Below are 17500 nucleotides of genomic sequence, written 5' to 3'. Positions count from 1 at the left end.
TAAAAATGAAAATGATCCCATAATTTACTTTCAAGCCATTCTTGGTGTATATGACTTTCTTCTTTCAGCCAAACACAATAGGATTTATATAAAAAAATATTCTGGCTCTTCTAAGCTTTATAATGGGAGTGAATGGCACCTTTTTTTTAAGCCCAAAAAAGCGCATCCATCCATCACTACCAAAATTACCAATACCAAAAATAATCTATATGGCTCCAGGTTGTTAATAAAGGCCTTCTGAAGCAAAGCGATGCGTTTTTGTAAGAAAAATACAAAATAATTCCTTTGCTAGGAATTACTAGCTTCTGGTTAACGGACGTCCGCGAGTTCACAAGAGAGTCGAGTTCCGGTGGAAGAGTGAACTCTTGACGCATGACGTATTGAGGAAGTTCAGAGGATAGAACTAAACAAAACACCAGTCATGAATCAAAAGTCTAAAATTAGAATTTTTAAAGTGAAATGTCGGAGGGCCTTGAGTTTGTTGCCCAGCCCTATTTGTTTGAACTGCAAGAGGCGTCTACTCTCACCTAAGCTTACGCTATGCCTACGTCATTTGTTGGAACTCGACTCTCTTGTGAGCGTGCGGATGGCCGTTATCCAGAAGCTAGTGATTACAGTTTATAAGGCCTTTATTAACCCCCTGGAGTCGTATGGATTACTTTTATGATGGATGGATGCACTTGTTCGAGCTCCCAAAAAAATGGTACTATTCACTCCCATTATAAAGCTTGTAAGAGCCAGGATATTTTTTAATATAACTCTGATTGTGTTTGGCTGAAAAATAAAGTCATATACACCTAGGACACCCTATATCTGCTATAACCGCACTATGCAAGTTTGTCAGATCGAGTAGTGTTTCTGTAGTTCGAATGAGACATAAGAAACTACAAATTTGACTTGCTTTACGGCAAGCGTTACAATAGTCATTATTTTGTTTGTCTTCGTTTCTGATGTCACAATACATCATACTTTCATAAAATCATGCAACATACTCTACCTTGTCTGCGGACATCGTTAATTCCAAAGCCGGTGCTGGATAAACAGCGAGCGTGCATACAACATTAGTCTGCGGTAGGCTAAATTATTTACGACAGCGGTAATGGACAATTCTGCTTCCAGAATTGAAGAGGAAAAGTTATTTAGTGTTGCTTTAAATCTCCACTAACTTTTTTATCTGTAAATTCACAGACAAAGGGAATTCATCTGATTTAAATATATAATCTCTTTTCTTTCCATTTTCCCTATCCCTTTCTTTAACTGTCTCTCACTCCTTATGCAGTGGGCAAACCTCAGACTGGCTGCGGAAAAGAGAAAGCCATCGGTTGTGTGAACTCAGCTATCTGGAGGTGGGTCTGGGCTCTCAGAGCATCCATCTGGAGTTTGATGAGGGGGCAGCAGCGTACACACTACTAGTGCGAAACAGTGCCCGCTGCAAATTGTTCTTCAGCAAGCTTACAGGCAAGGCTTCCTTTTGTATGCTCTTACTCTGTGGAAATGACAAATAGCAAAGACTTGGCTAAGAAAATGTATTAAAAACAATGTTGGGTGAGCAATGGATTAGCAGGTTTGCTGTTTGACTGATTGGTTAGCAGTTCAACATGACTAATTATTGTTTAATAAAACGAACAAAAGATTTGCTTCCTGGATGAAAGCAAAAGAATAGTTTACACAAGATTTAGAAGGAAGTACTGAATGAATGAAGGTGGTTTCCAAAAAAATGGGAAGTTATGTGTCCCCTTGAACGTAGTGTTTAAGGCTACGTTCAGACTGTCAGTCCAAATCCGATATTTGTGCATATCCGATTTAGATTTAGCTAGTGTGAATGGCAAAAAAAACAATTGGAATTGGAAATCCGTTTCAGTCTGACGGCTCTGCATGCCATGTGAAACTTAAACGTCAGACGTTATTAAAGGAAACGTGCTGAAAGTCGCTGCCAAAACAAGGCTGTGTTGTTCCAAAGTGCCGGACGAGTAGAAAATGACAATATAACAGAGACATGTTTGTAAACATGTTTTTGGGTGTGTCCCTTTAAATGCAAATGAGCTGCTGCTCCCCGCCTCCATCAGAACGACAGAACAGTTTGCATGCTTTGCTCGAACTTTTGCCATTGCGTTAGAACTGGTTACACTGTTGTCGCTTGTGAAAACCAAATGGTGGCACCGTGGGTGGAAACATGCAGATTAAGGGGCGGTAATATTATAATAAGATCCCCTTCCTACGTCAGAAGGGGAGCGAAGTCTGATCTGCTTATTTTTTGGCATGCTTGAAGAGAAAGGCTCTCCAAAACTAAGTTACTGGTTTGTCACTTTTCACGTTTTCTGGGTTGGTAGATGCACCGGGGACCCGGTTATAGCACTTAACAATGGAAAAAGTCTGATTTTCATGATGAATCCCCTTTAAATAAGACCACATCTCTATTGCAAACCCCTCCATGTTGCGGTTGTTGTATTTGGTGTTTACCTACCAACACAACGTCATTGCCATAGAAACCAATGCAGATATTCCGGAAACCGAAAGAGCTGCATGGACACAAAAATCGGATCTGAACAGTTGCGATACACACTTCAATAATTTTAGATCAGAATCCAATCGGATACACGAATAATCGGATTTGGAGCCTTTGATCAGGATTGGAGCTGAAATATCCGGGAAGGTAGATCTCCTGGAACAGCATTGGAAACCAGGAAGAAAAAGGAAGCTTGATTTCAAACTTTTAAAAAATGTACAAAATAAAGATCAGTAAACAGTAATAAAATAATAAATTACAGACAATAGTACAAATAAATACATAAAGATACAAATGAAATAAACCGTGAAAGTTTTTCAGGTAGGTCTTACAGCAGTATTTAGATAAGAAATACTACAGAAATTGAATATTTGAGTAGGCTAATCAAATGTAAAAAAAACACTTAGGGCCCTATTTTAACGATCTGAAACGCAAGTATCAAACGCGAAACGTAAGTAACTTTGTGGGCGGATCTCAGGCGCTGTTGCTATTATACCGGCGGGATAAATGACTCAAATCTAAAATGGGTTGGTCTGAAGTAGTTACATTACTCATAGGTGTGGTTTGGGCGTAACGTGAAATAAACCAATCAGAGCGTCATCTCACATTCAAGCAGGCGTGCTTGTTCCATTGCGGTTTGCTATTATAACGTCGGATTTGCCAGGTGCACGCCAGGAGTGATTCACAGCCAAGGAGACCAACGTTCTAGTCAGGGCCGTAAAAGACAGAGAAGTGACATTGTATGGGGATGGGAGAAACCCACCCAAATTAGCTTCGGTTAAACAGGCGTATAATAATTTGGGTAAATGTGATAGCTAGATTTATGCCTATTTTTTCACATCTTCATGGACACCAATGATTTCCCTCGTGTGGAATTTTTTTCCTTGTAATCATGTATGGTTTGCAAAAACATCAACTGCTACGCAGTCTGAAAATCAGATATGGCAATGGCCGTTTTCAGAGCCATAGAGAGAAAGAGTTGCGACACTCCCATAGACCTCCGTTGTAAAAAATGGCGGCGCTTTTAACCGCCTACTTCCGGGATTTGAAGATCGGATTAGTTCCAAACACTGTCATTTGGGCGTTGGACACCATTCACTTACGCGTCGAGTTGTTCCAGAGTTAAGTTGCTGAAATATCGACCTCTTTTGAATTGTCAACTGTCTATATTGTATCAGAGGCCCTTTGCGATGCTTATACTGGTCTTCATTTGTACATGCAAAGCGTAATTTTTATGTTGGTTGTTTCAACCAATTTTCAAGCACTGCCTGCTAGCTAGTTAGCTAGCGCGACTTCGTCAGCTGTGACAGTAAGAGTTCGGTAATGAATCGCTGCCACCTTTATAGCAACTTTTATTTAATTTATTTTTTTGGGATATACTAACTTTTAATTGTTTTATTGTCTTGAGTGAAGCGGCTTGTGAGAACAATACTGGACCTCTAGGATTGTTATGGCCATCACCAGTCCTGTCTGTTTCATGGATCACCTGCCCCTGGTTTTTGTTTTTCTTGTTCACACACACTCACACAAGCACACATTTTTGTTGTCTGTCATTGTTTAATAAAAAATATTTTATTTGAAAATCTTCATTTGTATCAGCCATGCTTAAATTCGTTTTTAATCTGTTATAGTTTTGATAATGTGTATGGCTTAATCTTAAAATAATATTCTTAGTCTTAACATGATCATGTTTCACGTTGTGGTCCTGGGGGTGGCCACTTTCATCAGAAGAAGTGAGCTAGCTTCTAAGCGAATTCTGAACGGACCGCCACGACAGACCTCTTTGCGTGATCACGAAGGTAGGCTAATGGCTGAATCAAAATTTATAAGCAAAATCACGGGAATCAATAGCCTAATACAGCCCAGTTGTGCTAAAATAAATATCATGAGACGTCTATCATCAGATGAATGATATGGAAAAGTTAAGTTAGAGCCGCTAAAGCCAGTGCTACTACCCATGCGAACATGAACACTAAGCTTTTCCCTCCAAAAATATAGCCTAAAACTTACCTCCAAATGCAAAACTGACATTAACAAAATGCAATAACAGCTGAAAAAGTACTTGGGTGTGTGTTTTATTTTATATTTACCGTTCAATAATGCAATCGCTGCTATCTGTCCCATAGAAGAACATGACAGCCAGCGTATGTTTTGGAACTATTGGGGCTTACATGAACCACGTGACAGCCATAGCGGCGACATCAAAGAGTGTCACAACTCTTTCTCTCTATGGCTCTGGCCGTTTTCTTTCCAACATGCGCTGAAAGCAGTAGACCAATCACAACAGACCAATCAGGGTTGCGTTTCTCAAAAGCATCGTAAGCAAAGTTGATCGTAGAGACCATTGATGGAAATGGTTTTACGATCTACTTAGGCTTACGATGCTTTTGGGAAACACAGCCCAGAGCAGAGTAGGCTCTTGGAAAGGAGGGGTTTAGAGAGAATGAATCCTTAATCAAACCGTTTCAGACAATGAGAAAAGAGGTGATGCTGCAATGTATATTATGAAAATAGTACAGTGTTTTTTGACCTTGGATGTAGACCCATGTAGACCTATTGTAGGAGATTTGCAAAACAAAATTAGCTGCCTTTAAAATAGCATAATACTTTAAGATAACTTGAATTTATGATTATTGCCATTGTCACTCTTCATGGAGCAGCTGACAGGGTATGAACTTTCAACCACGATCCACCAGTACGCCAAGCTCAGAAAGGATACTTGTGGAAACAGTAACCTTCTGGCACAGCCACTGTGATCTTAGAAGCTGACATATATCTGACACTCTTACACATTGCAGGAACTAGTTGCAACCAGACAAAAGACCAGGAGTATTTATCTGTCCATCCCAGTGTTCTTTTTTATGGTATTCATTTTCATCACATACTGTTGGAAAACAGAGGAACAAAAGTGTGTTACAAGTACAGCGGAGGCAAAACAAAACATTGACCTGATTACAAAAAATGGCACATTGTTCGACCTGAACAATGAAACTGACACTTTTCTTTTTCTTTTTTTTTCTTTTTTTCCACAACAATCCATTTGGACCATTTTCTCACAGCAACTCATTTGGACCATTTCATTTGTGATTTATCAGAGCACCTGCATTTACATTTATTCATTTAGAAGATGCTTTTATCCAAAGCAACTTACAATTGAGGAATACAACAACCAATTCATCTAAAGAGGCAATAAACACAAAAAGTGCAATTAATATAAATTTCACCCATCGATCAGGATATTACAAGCTAGAATAGGGAGAGATTAAGGAATAGTGAGTGCATAGGTGAAGGCATAGTGAAATAGATTTTTTATTATTATTATTATTATTCAGCAGGCTGCAGTTAAGTGCTCATGGAAGAGATGAGTTTTTAGCTTTGTAAGAAAAAATGATGTGGACGTCGTAGATCTCAAAATTAAAGTTTATTACAGCATAGCAGGAGCAAGGTACACAAAGCATCTTGGGTTCACCGGCATCAGAATGAACACACAACATCCAAATCTCAAACCTTTTATCCTGTTACAGTTTACCAATCTTAATGTAAATGAAGTTGCTCCTGTTGTGACAGCTGTGGTCTGTATGTTAATGAAGTTGACAAACCCCATTGTCTGAGAAGGTTCTCGGTGTCCCACACCCATTCCCATTCTACAGTTGATGATGACCATTTGCTCAGGATGTGATCAACCCAAACGGTGAAGAAACAATATAACTTCACTTCCTTCATCTCTATGATAATTAAGCCATTTTGGGGATGAGCTTATTCTAAAATATATTTTGGAGTGGAATCTGGGCCGAGGCAGACTACAATTTCTTACAGTCCCCTCTCTGATGCTCTTGGCCCAAAAGAAGCATCACATCCACTCCCTTCTCACAGATTACACCTCCCTTTTCTATTGGGCAGGTGCCCAGTGGCGGTGAAGCCCTGCCTTAGGTTGTCCCCCTCTGGCCACCGAGAATCATTAGGTCGACACCTCATGCACACTGGTTACAGCTCCATCCGATTGGGCAGAATTATCAAAGAGACTCTTCTAAAATTTGGCAATATGATATACAAACATTTTCTTGGGCTTGGGTGAGAAGACATTCAAGGACCATCACAGCCAGTAGGAGTGTCCTAAAGTGATCATTAAGTTATCTGCAATTCAACGTTTAAACATAGAACACATAACATAATGCATTGGCAAATAATAAGAAAGATACATACACATACAGCCGTTTTAAAGGTTACATTCCAAATTAAACCAGAAAAGGCAATATCTAAGTCTCCATCATGCATTTGTTTTGCCAAAATCTTGTCTTTTCTTCAAGGCCTTGTTGGGCTCTCACAATGTGTATCAGTGATGTTAGCATATTGTTTAGTTTTGATAACTCGAAAAAAATCAACAATCAATAGACAATATAATGTATGTGTGTGTGTCTGTCTGTGCGTGTACGTACTTTTTCATTTTGTCATGTGTATTGTGTCCATTTTCTTATTGTGGACATCCTATATCCACACGTGCATCCAAGAGACGATAATATAGGCTATCTAATGCAAATGAGTATGCATATATGTGTCTCTTCATGTGCAGTAAGTCTGTGTCTTTGTGCATTTCTTAGTGTGGGTATGTCCTCTGCCCACTTGTTTTCCATCTATGTGCAAAGACTGATGACCATTTGTAGTCCGTAGTCTCTGAAATGGTTTGATCTCTTCTTGTTTCTCTTCTCATTGTCCATTCTTTTCCACTTGGACCGTAAGTCCTTTTGGAATAGCAATCACTGGTGTTGTTCGAGTCTGTGCCTCTCCATCAGTAACATCCATGGTGGGTCTCAGGGTTTTAAGATCATTTAGGCCTGGAGTTCTGGATCTTGCAGGTCTGGAAATCTCTGTATTCTGTTATTTTTCTTGAGAAAATCACCTGGCTCCATTGGTTCTACTGACCATCTCGTCATTCAAACCACCTTATCATCTTTCTCCCGGAGGTTACACATTTCAGACCAACATCTCAATGCTTATACTGAAACAATAATCAAAAGAAGAGGTTGCCCCCCTTTTCCCCCCACAAGCATATTTTCACATTCAAACATCCTTTCCACATGCATGACAGACAAAGCTTTGAAGAGGTCTCTCATTGTCTTGACAATGTCTAGCAATGTGACCACCTTCTGAATTTATTCTTGCAAATCTCCTTGGTCTATGATGGACACCATTAGATAATGTAGAACATTCTCTCTCTCCAAAGGCAGCAACTGTGTCATTTTAGCAATAATGTCATTATATTCAGAGAGAGGTGTCACAAGCATTGTCACAGCAGACCGGGTGAATGGGTCACATTTGTTAATCAAGGCAGACTTGAAAGTGACATCATTCTTAGTAATATCAGGATTGCCTCTGAAAGTTTTAAACATCGCCAATAATCGTTCTGAAAATGCTGCTGGATGCTCCCTTTTCCTCATGTGCATCTCAGATATTTTATCCCAATTAACTGACATCACACCTAAGACTTCAAGCAGTGCCTTTTACCTCTCTGACTTATTAGCATTTCTGTCCTTTACTTTCTTAGTTAAGGCTCCAGACAAAGTGTCAGGAAAGCACATTCTTAACAAAACGCTTGCATCACCATCTGTTAAATTGTAAACTTCAGCATATTCCTCCAAGTTTTTCAGAAAATCTAATGAATCTTGTTTGGTAGGATCAAATTTACCAATATTCTTGATCACAGTTTCAAGTTCAGTTGGATTAAATCCTCAGACTATGGTAGAGGTCATTGGTTCACTTCCTTCACTAGCACGCATATTCGTAGTAGTATGGACTGGTGCCATGGGAAATCTGACTCTACAGTCAGAGTATTGTTTACTGAATGACTGAGAATCTTTTTCCCAACCCTCAGCGCTGTCTTTCTGCAAATCTGGCATTTCTGGAACTGGGTTACACAATGTGACACCTAACAATGTCTTACTAGGGTTTTTGTCAGTTGTGCCATTCTTTATCATAAACTGACAAGCCGTCTTTGCTTCCTCCAAATTGTCGGACAATGTTTCCACAGATGATTTAAGCATACTATTGTTAGTTCTAAGAAGTGCGATCTCATTCTGCATCTCGACCTTCTCTTCTTTCCAGATCATTTCACTAGCCAGGTCATTTTTTGTAGAAATTACCCCAGTAATTTCGCTCATTTTCATCCTATAACTCATCTACTCTCCTCCTAGTTACTTTGTATGAAGTAAAAAGAGCTTGAAGCACATTAGCAATTTTCACATTTTTGTTCTTAGGCATTTTGGGATCATTTTCAAACTTAGAGATAGCCCACTTGTACGGTTTATCGACAATATTCTCTATTCCATCAAACATTCCCTGAGAACCGTGTTTAGCGATGTATTTAACAATAATTTCTTCCATTTTCAAAAGTCTTATCAGGCTTTAGAGTATCTTGTGATCTAATTGTTATTTAGTGGTCGACCGATATATCGCCAAGGCCGATATATCGGCCGATATTTGGCACTTTTAAAATATCGGCATCGGTTGATAAGTTTTTCTGATTGGCCGATGTGTTGGAAGCAGGACTTTTATTTTGACGGCGCTCCTGACTTTTATTTTGACGGGCGGCGCTGAGAACACCAGTGCCTGAGAAGAGAATGGCATCACCTGATCACACAGCGCTCACTCACATTCTCCATCTTCATTAATTTACGATCTCTGTCAGTCATATCTAATTCTTTGTTAGACAGAACTGGTAAACAAAGAAAGTAAATGCTATGCGAAAAAGTAAAGTGTTGCTTTTATATTATTTGTTACAGAAAAGGCAAACAATCAGGCTAAAATACTTTCTCATTTACCGTCAACATTCAGCAAATGCACATCTACAGTACATCATTTAACACATCTCTGAATATCTAATAAACATTTAATTTCACAAACCTTGCAGATTTAATGGAATCCAGCTGTGATATCTTGTGAAGTGTGCATTTGTCGCCTGATAAACGCGTTACTGTGAGTGACGGTCGGTCCGTGCGAATTGTGTGAATGCGAACAGAAGATCAGCTTCACAGGAGAAGCGATCGAAAAACTTGAAATCCTTCATCTTAAAATATGCTGTGCTATATCCAGCTGCCCACTGTCATATTCATATCGTTTTCACTGTGTGCTGTATTTAATATTAGCGTTACCTTGTCTTTATTTGAAAAAATATGATTACCAGTGCGCACAATATTATCAGATTACCAAAAAAAGATGGCTGACGCTATTTGTACATTCTGTGAGTGCCCTGAAGTGTGTTTACTTCCTTCTTATTCACATATTCATATATTTTTAAATAATTACTTTATTTGTGAAAAATACTGTAATACGATTGCAGATTCAAGAAGTTGCCATCTAAAGTATAAGCATGTTTATTTTAAATATTTGGCCATCGGCCATCCTACTCTCTAAGATATCGGCATCGGCCATCAAAAAAACAATATCGGTCGACCACTATTGTTCTGCTATCACAAAGTCTGATTTAAATGACTACATGTTATCTAGTTCCTTTAAGATATCCGTTAGTCTAATTATTCACAGCTCCAGTACTTCGGATGCAAATGAACAAAATAGCCACACTACCTGAGGCTTCTAAACTTAACCACGGCCACAATCCATTGGGCCTTAAATTTCACTACGCAAAACAGTTAAGAAATGTAACACTGTCACAGTAAGTCAGACAAAACCACACTATGTCTGGTTTTATGTTATATTCATAAAACAACCTACTTAGCCACCGTACTTTGGGCTTAAACAATCAAATCAAATTTAAAACACTGCCACAGTATGTCGGGCAAAACCACACTGCTTCGGGTTCTTGTTTTAAACTTCACAGAGTCACAGCGCGTCAGACTCACTAGTCTACACTATAACACACAATAGTTGTGAAATAATTCTATGACCTCACTGCGTTGGGTCTATACAATTTCTTTAGTATTTCCTCAGAATTATAACAACTTCACAATCAGTTTCGGGTACGTTAGAAACATACACATTTGTTTCAGTTTCTTTAGAAAGAACCAATCTAATATAACTCTGCCACCACACTACTTTGGGTTGATTCAATTACTTTAGAATCTTAACAGAATTATAAGAGACCAACACCAAGTTTCAGTTACTTTAGAAACTTTACACTTAAGCACTTTGTTTCAGTTACTTTAGAAACAACAATTCCAATACAACTCTACCACCACACTGCTTCGGGCTGATTCAGTTCCGTTAGAATCTTAAACAAAATATTACGGAATAGGCTTAACTACTCCTCCTGCTAATACTGAATAAACCATATTCTCTTCTGTCCTTAAAAATTCCATTTCTAGATTTTTTAAACGATGGGGTTCCCTGACAAAAAAACAGCATAAAATAAAGAAAACAGCTTTTTCTTACCTTTCCCCACTTTTTGTTGGAAATCCCTCGCTGGGTGGCTCGCCAATGTAAGAAAAAATTATGTGAACGTTGAAGATCTCAAAAATAAAGTTTATTGCAGCATAGCAGGGACAAGGTACACGAAGCACCTTGGGTTCACCGGCGTCAGAACCTAGAACATCCAAATCTCAAACCTTTTATCCTGTTACAGTTTACCACTCTTAATGAAAATGAAGTTGCTCCTGTTGTAACAGCTGTGGTCTGTATGTTAATGAAGTTGAGAAACCCCATTGTCTGAGAAGGTTCTCGGTGTCCCACACCCATTCCCATTCTACAATTGATGATGACCATTTGCTCAGGATGTGATCAACCCAAATGGTGAAGAAACAATATAACTTCACCTCCTCCATCTCTATGATAATTAAGCCATTTTGGGCATGAGCTTATTCTAAAATATATTTTGGAGTGGAATCTGGGTCGAGGCAGACTACAATTTCTTACAGCTTTTTCTTGAAAATTGCGAGTGATTCGGCTGTCCGGATAAGGTTGGGACGATCATTCCCACCAGCAAGGAACAGTGAATGAAAACGTTCTTGAGAGTGATTTTGTGCCTCTCTGTGATGTTACCACAAGATGCCCATTCACTTACACACTGGAGGCTCCTTGAGGGCTTTCTAGGTTTCGTTAAAGACCAGTCAAGCCGCTGTGCCCTGGATCATTTGCAAGGGTTTTATTGCACATGTTGGAAGTCCAGCCAGAAGAGAATTGCAGTAGTCCAGCCTAGAAATGACAAGGGCCTGGATAGGGGTGGTCGATATACTGGTAGACACGATTTACCGGTAGAAATTAGTCAACCGGTAGAGATTTTGGACTATCGTTTTTATCGTGGTTATGCTCACGTGAAATTGCTGTGCTACGCAATCACGAAAGTTTGCATGCATTTTTAAATAATGCGGTTTAAAAACGTGATTAAAAAAGTGATTTTAAACTGTTGAAGTGCAATAATCAGTGAAAGACAACTCATTTCGCTATATGCTCATGCTGTCAGAGAGACGCGTGCACATGAAGCCTTTGCTCATAAAGCCATTGCTTATAAAGCCATTGCTCATAAAGCGCGTGAGAACTTTTTGCTGACTAATTGGGCTTAAATGGTTAAAAACATATACTTATGTGTCAAAGTGACCATGTATTTGTCATTTATGTATTAAAGGTGCACTGTGTAATTTTTAGCGGCATCTAGTAGTGAGGTTGTGAATTGAGCTTGCTTCTGAGTCTTGCACGAAGAACAACATAGTGACAAACCGCGTTTGTCCGTTTAGGGCTACTGTAGAAACATGTCGCCGCATTTCAATGTAATGGGACCTGCGGTGTATGTTGATAGAAATGGCTCATTCTAAGGTAATAAAAACATAACGGTTCATTAAGTAACATCTTTATACACCACTGAAAACAGAGTTATGTATATGATATTGCATTTCTGTCAACAGATCCTCCAAAATATTACACAATGCACCTTTAAGTGAACATAAGCAGTTGAGAAAGAAAACACACAAGTATATTGAATTTGTGCAGTCAGTCTTAAAGTGACAGCAAATTACCTGCTGTTGTTATTAATGTCAATCAAATAAAAAAAGAGAAAATCTCTCACTGCTCTTGACTGAATCACTTTTGTCACTTTGATAAGAATAAATGTATATTTAATTTAAGTGAAGACTATGCAGTGTTTTTTTATACATTTGATTACTTTATACAATTTATGTAGTAGCTTTTTCTTATTTCTAGTGATTGAAGTTTTTCAGGTAGGTCTATTTCATTTGTGTCTTTGTTCTATTTTAGTTTGTTTTCCCATATGCTTGTAATTAGTTTCTTTGTTCTTTTATCAGTTTCAGTAAGCTTGAGAGTTTTTTTTTTTTTTTTTTTTTTTTACTCCGGTTCGTATTCGTTTTTTGTGATATTGAAAATGGTGACAGGAATTATAAAATTTCAATCATAACCTTATTTAAAGCTAAAATAACAATATTGTGATATCGTTAACGTGAAATAAAATTGGTCATATCGCACACCACTAGGCCTGGACGAGAAGTTGTATTGAATGCTCAGTTAGGAAGGGCCTGATCTTCCTGATGTTGTACAGTGCAAACCTGCATGATCACACCAGAGAGCGTAAACTGTTAATGGCTGTGCTAGAAAGGATCTATGTTCTCTGTTAAGACATTGTCCTCCCAGGTTATTTTGAAACTTAATGTCTGAAATTTCACTCAGGAATTTCAGTTTCTTTGGTCAAGCAATGCCATTGTTTTGTGGTTGTTCTTTAAAAGCATCAAAAGTAACTTTTTGGTTGACGGGTGATATCTTTAAAAGTTGAAGGAGGATGTTTAATTAGGGCCCGAGCACCGATGGTGTGAGGACCCTCTTGGAATTGCTCTGTTTATTAGGGCCCAAGCCCTGAAAGGGTGAAGGCCCTATTGTTTTCGGTAGGATTATTTATTAGGGCCCAAGCCCTGAAAGGGCGAAGGCCCTATTGTTTTCGTTAGGATTATTAGGGCCCAAGCCCTGAAAGGGCAAAGGCCCTATTGTTTTCGTTAGGATTATTATTATTATTATTATTATTATTATTAGGGCCCAAGCCCTGAAAGGGCGAACGCCAGCCCCCTGGAACGGGATCCGAACACTTGTCCATAAATCAAACACACTTGCATGTAATAATATGAAACTCGGTACACATATAGATCTCATCAGGCCGAACAACTTTCACGCTCTAAGTTTTACGCCAGCCCAACAGGAAGTCGGCTATTATGGGTTGTTTGGAAACGCATGCTGTGGAATTTAATGTACTCCTCCTAGGGAATTCATCCAATCGCCTCCAAACTCAGTCAGCATGAAGTCAAGACATTGAGGATGAATTCTTGCGAACAGATTTTTGATATCTCGAACGGTTTGGCCGTGGCGAGGAAACGAATTTATGGCGAATAATGGGACACAGGAAGTGTGTTATAACTTCTGCATACATTATCTGATCTTGCTGAAACTTCAGCAGTGTGTTCGTTGTAAGAGGCCGATAACATGGATGTGACCTTTGTGAGTCAAAGTTATAGCGCCACCAACTGGCAGCAGGAAGTTTGTCACTTTCAAAATGCTTTGAAATCACCCTCTTATTTTTGCCCGATTTGCTTCAAACTTTGTGTATAATGTAAACACACGGCAGATGTAGACCTGTGAAAGGATTATTGATATTTTAGATACTGTTGCCGTGGCAACGCATCAAACTTCAATATTCTTTCCGGATGCTTTTGAGACACTTCACATGCTTGAAAATGCATGAAACTAGACAGACACATCACATTTATTATCCAGTAGACATGTGCAAAGTTTCAGAAATGGGTGTGGTGAGGGGCTCAGTAGCGCCACCTTTAGTCAAAAATGGGGGCTTAGTTTTTCCTAGAATCACAAAAATCGGTATGCATATTGTTCTCATCGAGCCGGACAACTTTCTAATTTACAGTTATTAGCTCCGACCAACAGGAAGTCAGATATTTTGGTTTGAATGTGATTTTTTGGAGAATTCTCTGTCTCTCTCTCTCTGTATCTGTGTCTCTCTGTGTGTGTGTGGGGTGTGGGGGATTTGTCTGTTAGGAGAGATTTGCTTTTATAATTGTTTTTCAAGGTTTCATGGGCTTTTGGGGCCCTTAACGTGCTCGAAAACTCTTGAAACTTTGCACACAGGTCAGAACCTTCGGCCAGCAGGGCCGGGCTGAAGCTGGTACCCGGGCGTGGCAGGGGGGCTCGACAGCGCCCCCTTGAATGGGGTCCGAAAACTTGGTCCATAAATCAAACACGCTTTCATGTAATAATATGAAACTCGGTACACATATAGATCTCATCGGGCCGAACAACTTTCATGCTCCAAGTTTTACGCCAGCCAAAAAGGAAGTCGGCTATTAAGGGTTGTTTGGAAACGCATGCTCAGGAATTTGAAACACTTCTCCTAGGGAATTCATCCAATCGCCTCCAAACTCGGTGTGCATGGAGTCAAGGCATTGAGGATGGAAAATTGCCAGGGGATTTTTGATATCTCAAACGGTTTGGCCGTGGCGAGGAAACGAATTTATGGCGAATAATTGAAACAGGAAGTGTGTTATAACTTCTGCATACATTAACTGATCTTGATTAAACTTCAGCAGTGTGTTCGTTGTAAGAGGCCGATCACATGGATGTGACTATTGTGAGTCAAAGTTATAGCGCCACCAACTGGCAGCAGGAAGTGTGTCACTTTCAAAATGCTTTGAAATCACCCTCTTATTTTTACCCGATTTGCTTCAAACTTTATGCGTTTAATGTAAACACATGGCAGATGTAGACCTGTGAAAGGATTATTGATATCTTAGATACTGTTGCCGTGGCAACGCATCAAACTTTAATATTATTTTCTGATGCTTTTGAGACTCTTAGCATGCTTGAAATTGGATGAAACTCGACAGACACATCACACTTATTAACCAGTAGACATGTGAAAAGTTTCAGAAACGGGCGTGGCAGGGGGGCTCAACAGCGCCCCCTTGAACGGGGTCTGAAAACTTGGTCCATATATCAAACACGCTTGCATGAATTAATATGAAACTCGGTACACATATAGATCTCATCGGGCCAAACAACTTTCCCTCTGTCAAGTTTTACGCCAGCCCAACAGGAAGTCGGCTATTATGGGTTGTTAGGAAAACGCTTGCTGTGGAATTTTAAATAATACTCCTAGACAATTCACCCAATCGCCTCCAAACTCGTTGTGCAAGAAGTCAAGACATTGAGGATGCTAAATTGCGGACGAATTTTTGATATCTCGAACGGTTTGGCCGTAGCGAGGAATCGAATTTATGGCGAGAAAAGAGAAACATGAAGTGTTATAACTTCTGCATACATTAACTGATCTTGATGAAACTTCAGCAGTGTGTTCGTGGTAAGAGGCCGATCAGATGGGTGTAACTATTGTGAGTCAAAGTTATAGCGCCACCAACTGGCAGCAGGAAGTGTGTCAATTTCAAAATGTTTTTGACAAAAGTGGGGGGGTTAGTTTTACCCACAATTACAAAAATCAGTACGTATATTGTTCTCATCGAGACGGACAATTTTCTAATTTACAGTTATTAGCTCCGACCAACAGGAAGTCAGATATTTTGGTTTGAATGTGGATTTCTTTGCAAAATCATCCTCTAAATTTTTACCCACTCCTCTTAAGTGGTTTATTTTATTCCCACCAAACTTTTTCAAAATGATGAAAATACATTAAAGATGCTAAATTGTAAACAGATAATAAATATCTCAAACGGTTTTGCTATGGCGAGGGATTAAAGTAATGTCAAAAAAGGAAACACTAAAAACCTCTTATCTTCTAAAAATGTTATTATACACCATTTATTTCTATATAAAAGTATACAAATATCACAACTAAACCCATTTTATTCTGTTTTTGCAATTCAAGAAGAATGAAAAAGTTAAAAACAGGCTATTTAGTGCTATTTGGTTAAACAAAAAAGCAAACATAGGGCTATACTGCCCTCTTGTGTCCAAAAGGACATCAAAATAGTATATAAATTTTTTTACCAGGTAGGCCAATATTGTTTTTAAATATACATTTATTAGGTATGTGTCTGAGGATATTTTCCCACCGGTTAATCGACGTGTGACACGAGCGGGTGCTTTTAAATCGCTAATATAAAAGTGAAAGAAAAATACAGACGTCCACACTGACATTGATAATGTTGCACACACACGTTGGAAAGAATGATGCTTTTAAACAACACTAAACCACCATTAGGTGTCACCAGGCATCCATCTTAATAAGCGAGTCATTGATTCATTCGTTCAAACGATTCGTTCGAATGAGTCGATCATGATTAAGACAGATGTTTATTGATCATTCAATCTTTGAGTCAACCGATTCGTTAAAAATGCTGAATCGTTCAGTTATGAGAAAACACGTGATGCGTGATGGTTCTGCTGTGATCTTTGTCTAACTATTTTCGCTGCTGAAACAGAACAAAAACAGTCAATATTGCATCTAAAATGTAAGTGACTTAACTGGAACTGTTTATTAACCTGTTGTATGAAATCAATGTCACAGTTTCAACTGTGATTGTATTCAGGAAATGACACTCGTCAAGTGAGGTTGCTTCACTGTATCATATGTTATAAAATATATAAAACCTCCATATTTGTAATTTTTATAGTCAGCAGGCCTATGTTGTTAACTGATTATTTTTAAAAATAAAATCTCAAACGGTTTTGCTATAGTGAGGGATTAAAGTAATGTCAAAAAAGGACACACTAAAAGCCTCATATCTTCTAAAAATGCAATTATACACCATTTATTTCTATATAAAATTATACAAATATCAGAACTATACCCATTTTATTCTTTTTTGTTTTTTGTTTTTTTTTGTTTTCAATTTAAGAATTATGTTTGAGTTTAAAAACAACCAGAATGTTTCAGTCCAAAAACTAGATAAAATCATGTCATGTCATGGATTGCTTAAATGTATTTTTATTTTATTTTTTCGTTTTGGCTTGTTTGTAGTTATTTTTTTATTCTTGTTCCGTTCTGAATATCGTTACATTTAAAGGATTTGTTGTGGAATATTT

General features: G+C 38.5%; 1 protein-coding gene across 1 annotated transcript in view; it reads left to right on the top strand.

Annotated features, from left to right (window-relative positions):
* Positions 1–17500, top strand: part of stk11ip (serine/threonine kinase 11 interacting protein) — a 70034-nt gene that overhangs the window by 26418 nt on the left and 26116 nt on the right. The window contains exon 22 of the mRNA XM_084129056.1: positions 1280–1458. Within this exon, the coding sequence (XP_083985182.1) occupies positions 1280–1458 (179 nt within the window). The remainder of the gene's footprint in view (positions 1–1279; positions 1459–17500) is intronic.

This window comes from Abramis brama (genome assembly GCF_963993115.1).
Source record: "Abramis brama genome assembly, chromosome: 11".
In the NCBI taxonomy this organism is placed as follows: domain Eukaryota; kingdom Metazoa; phylum Chordata; class Actinopteri; order Cypriniformes; family Leuciscidae; genus Abramis; species Abramis brama.
This window is presented reverse-complemented; position numbering and strand designations above follow the sequence as displayed.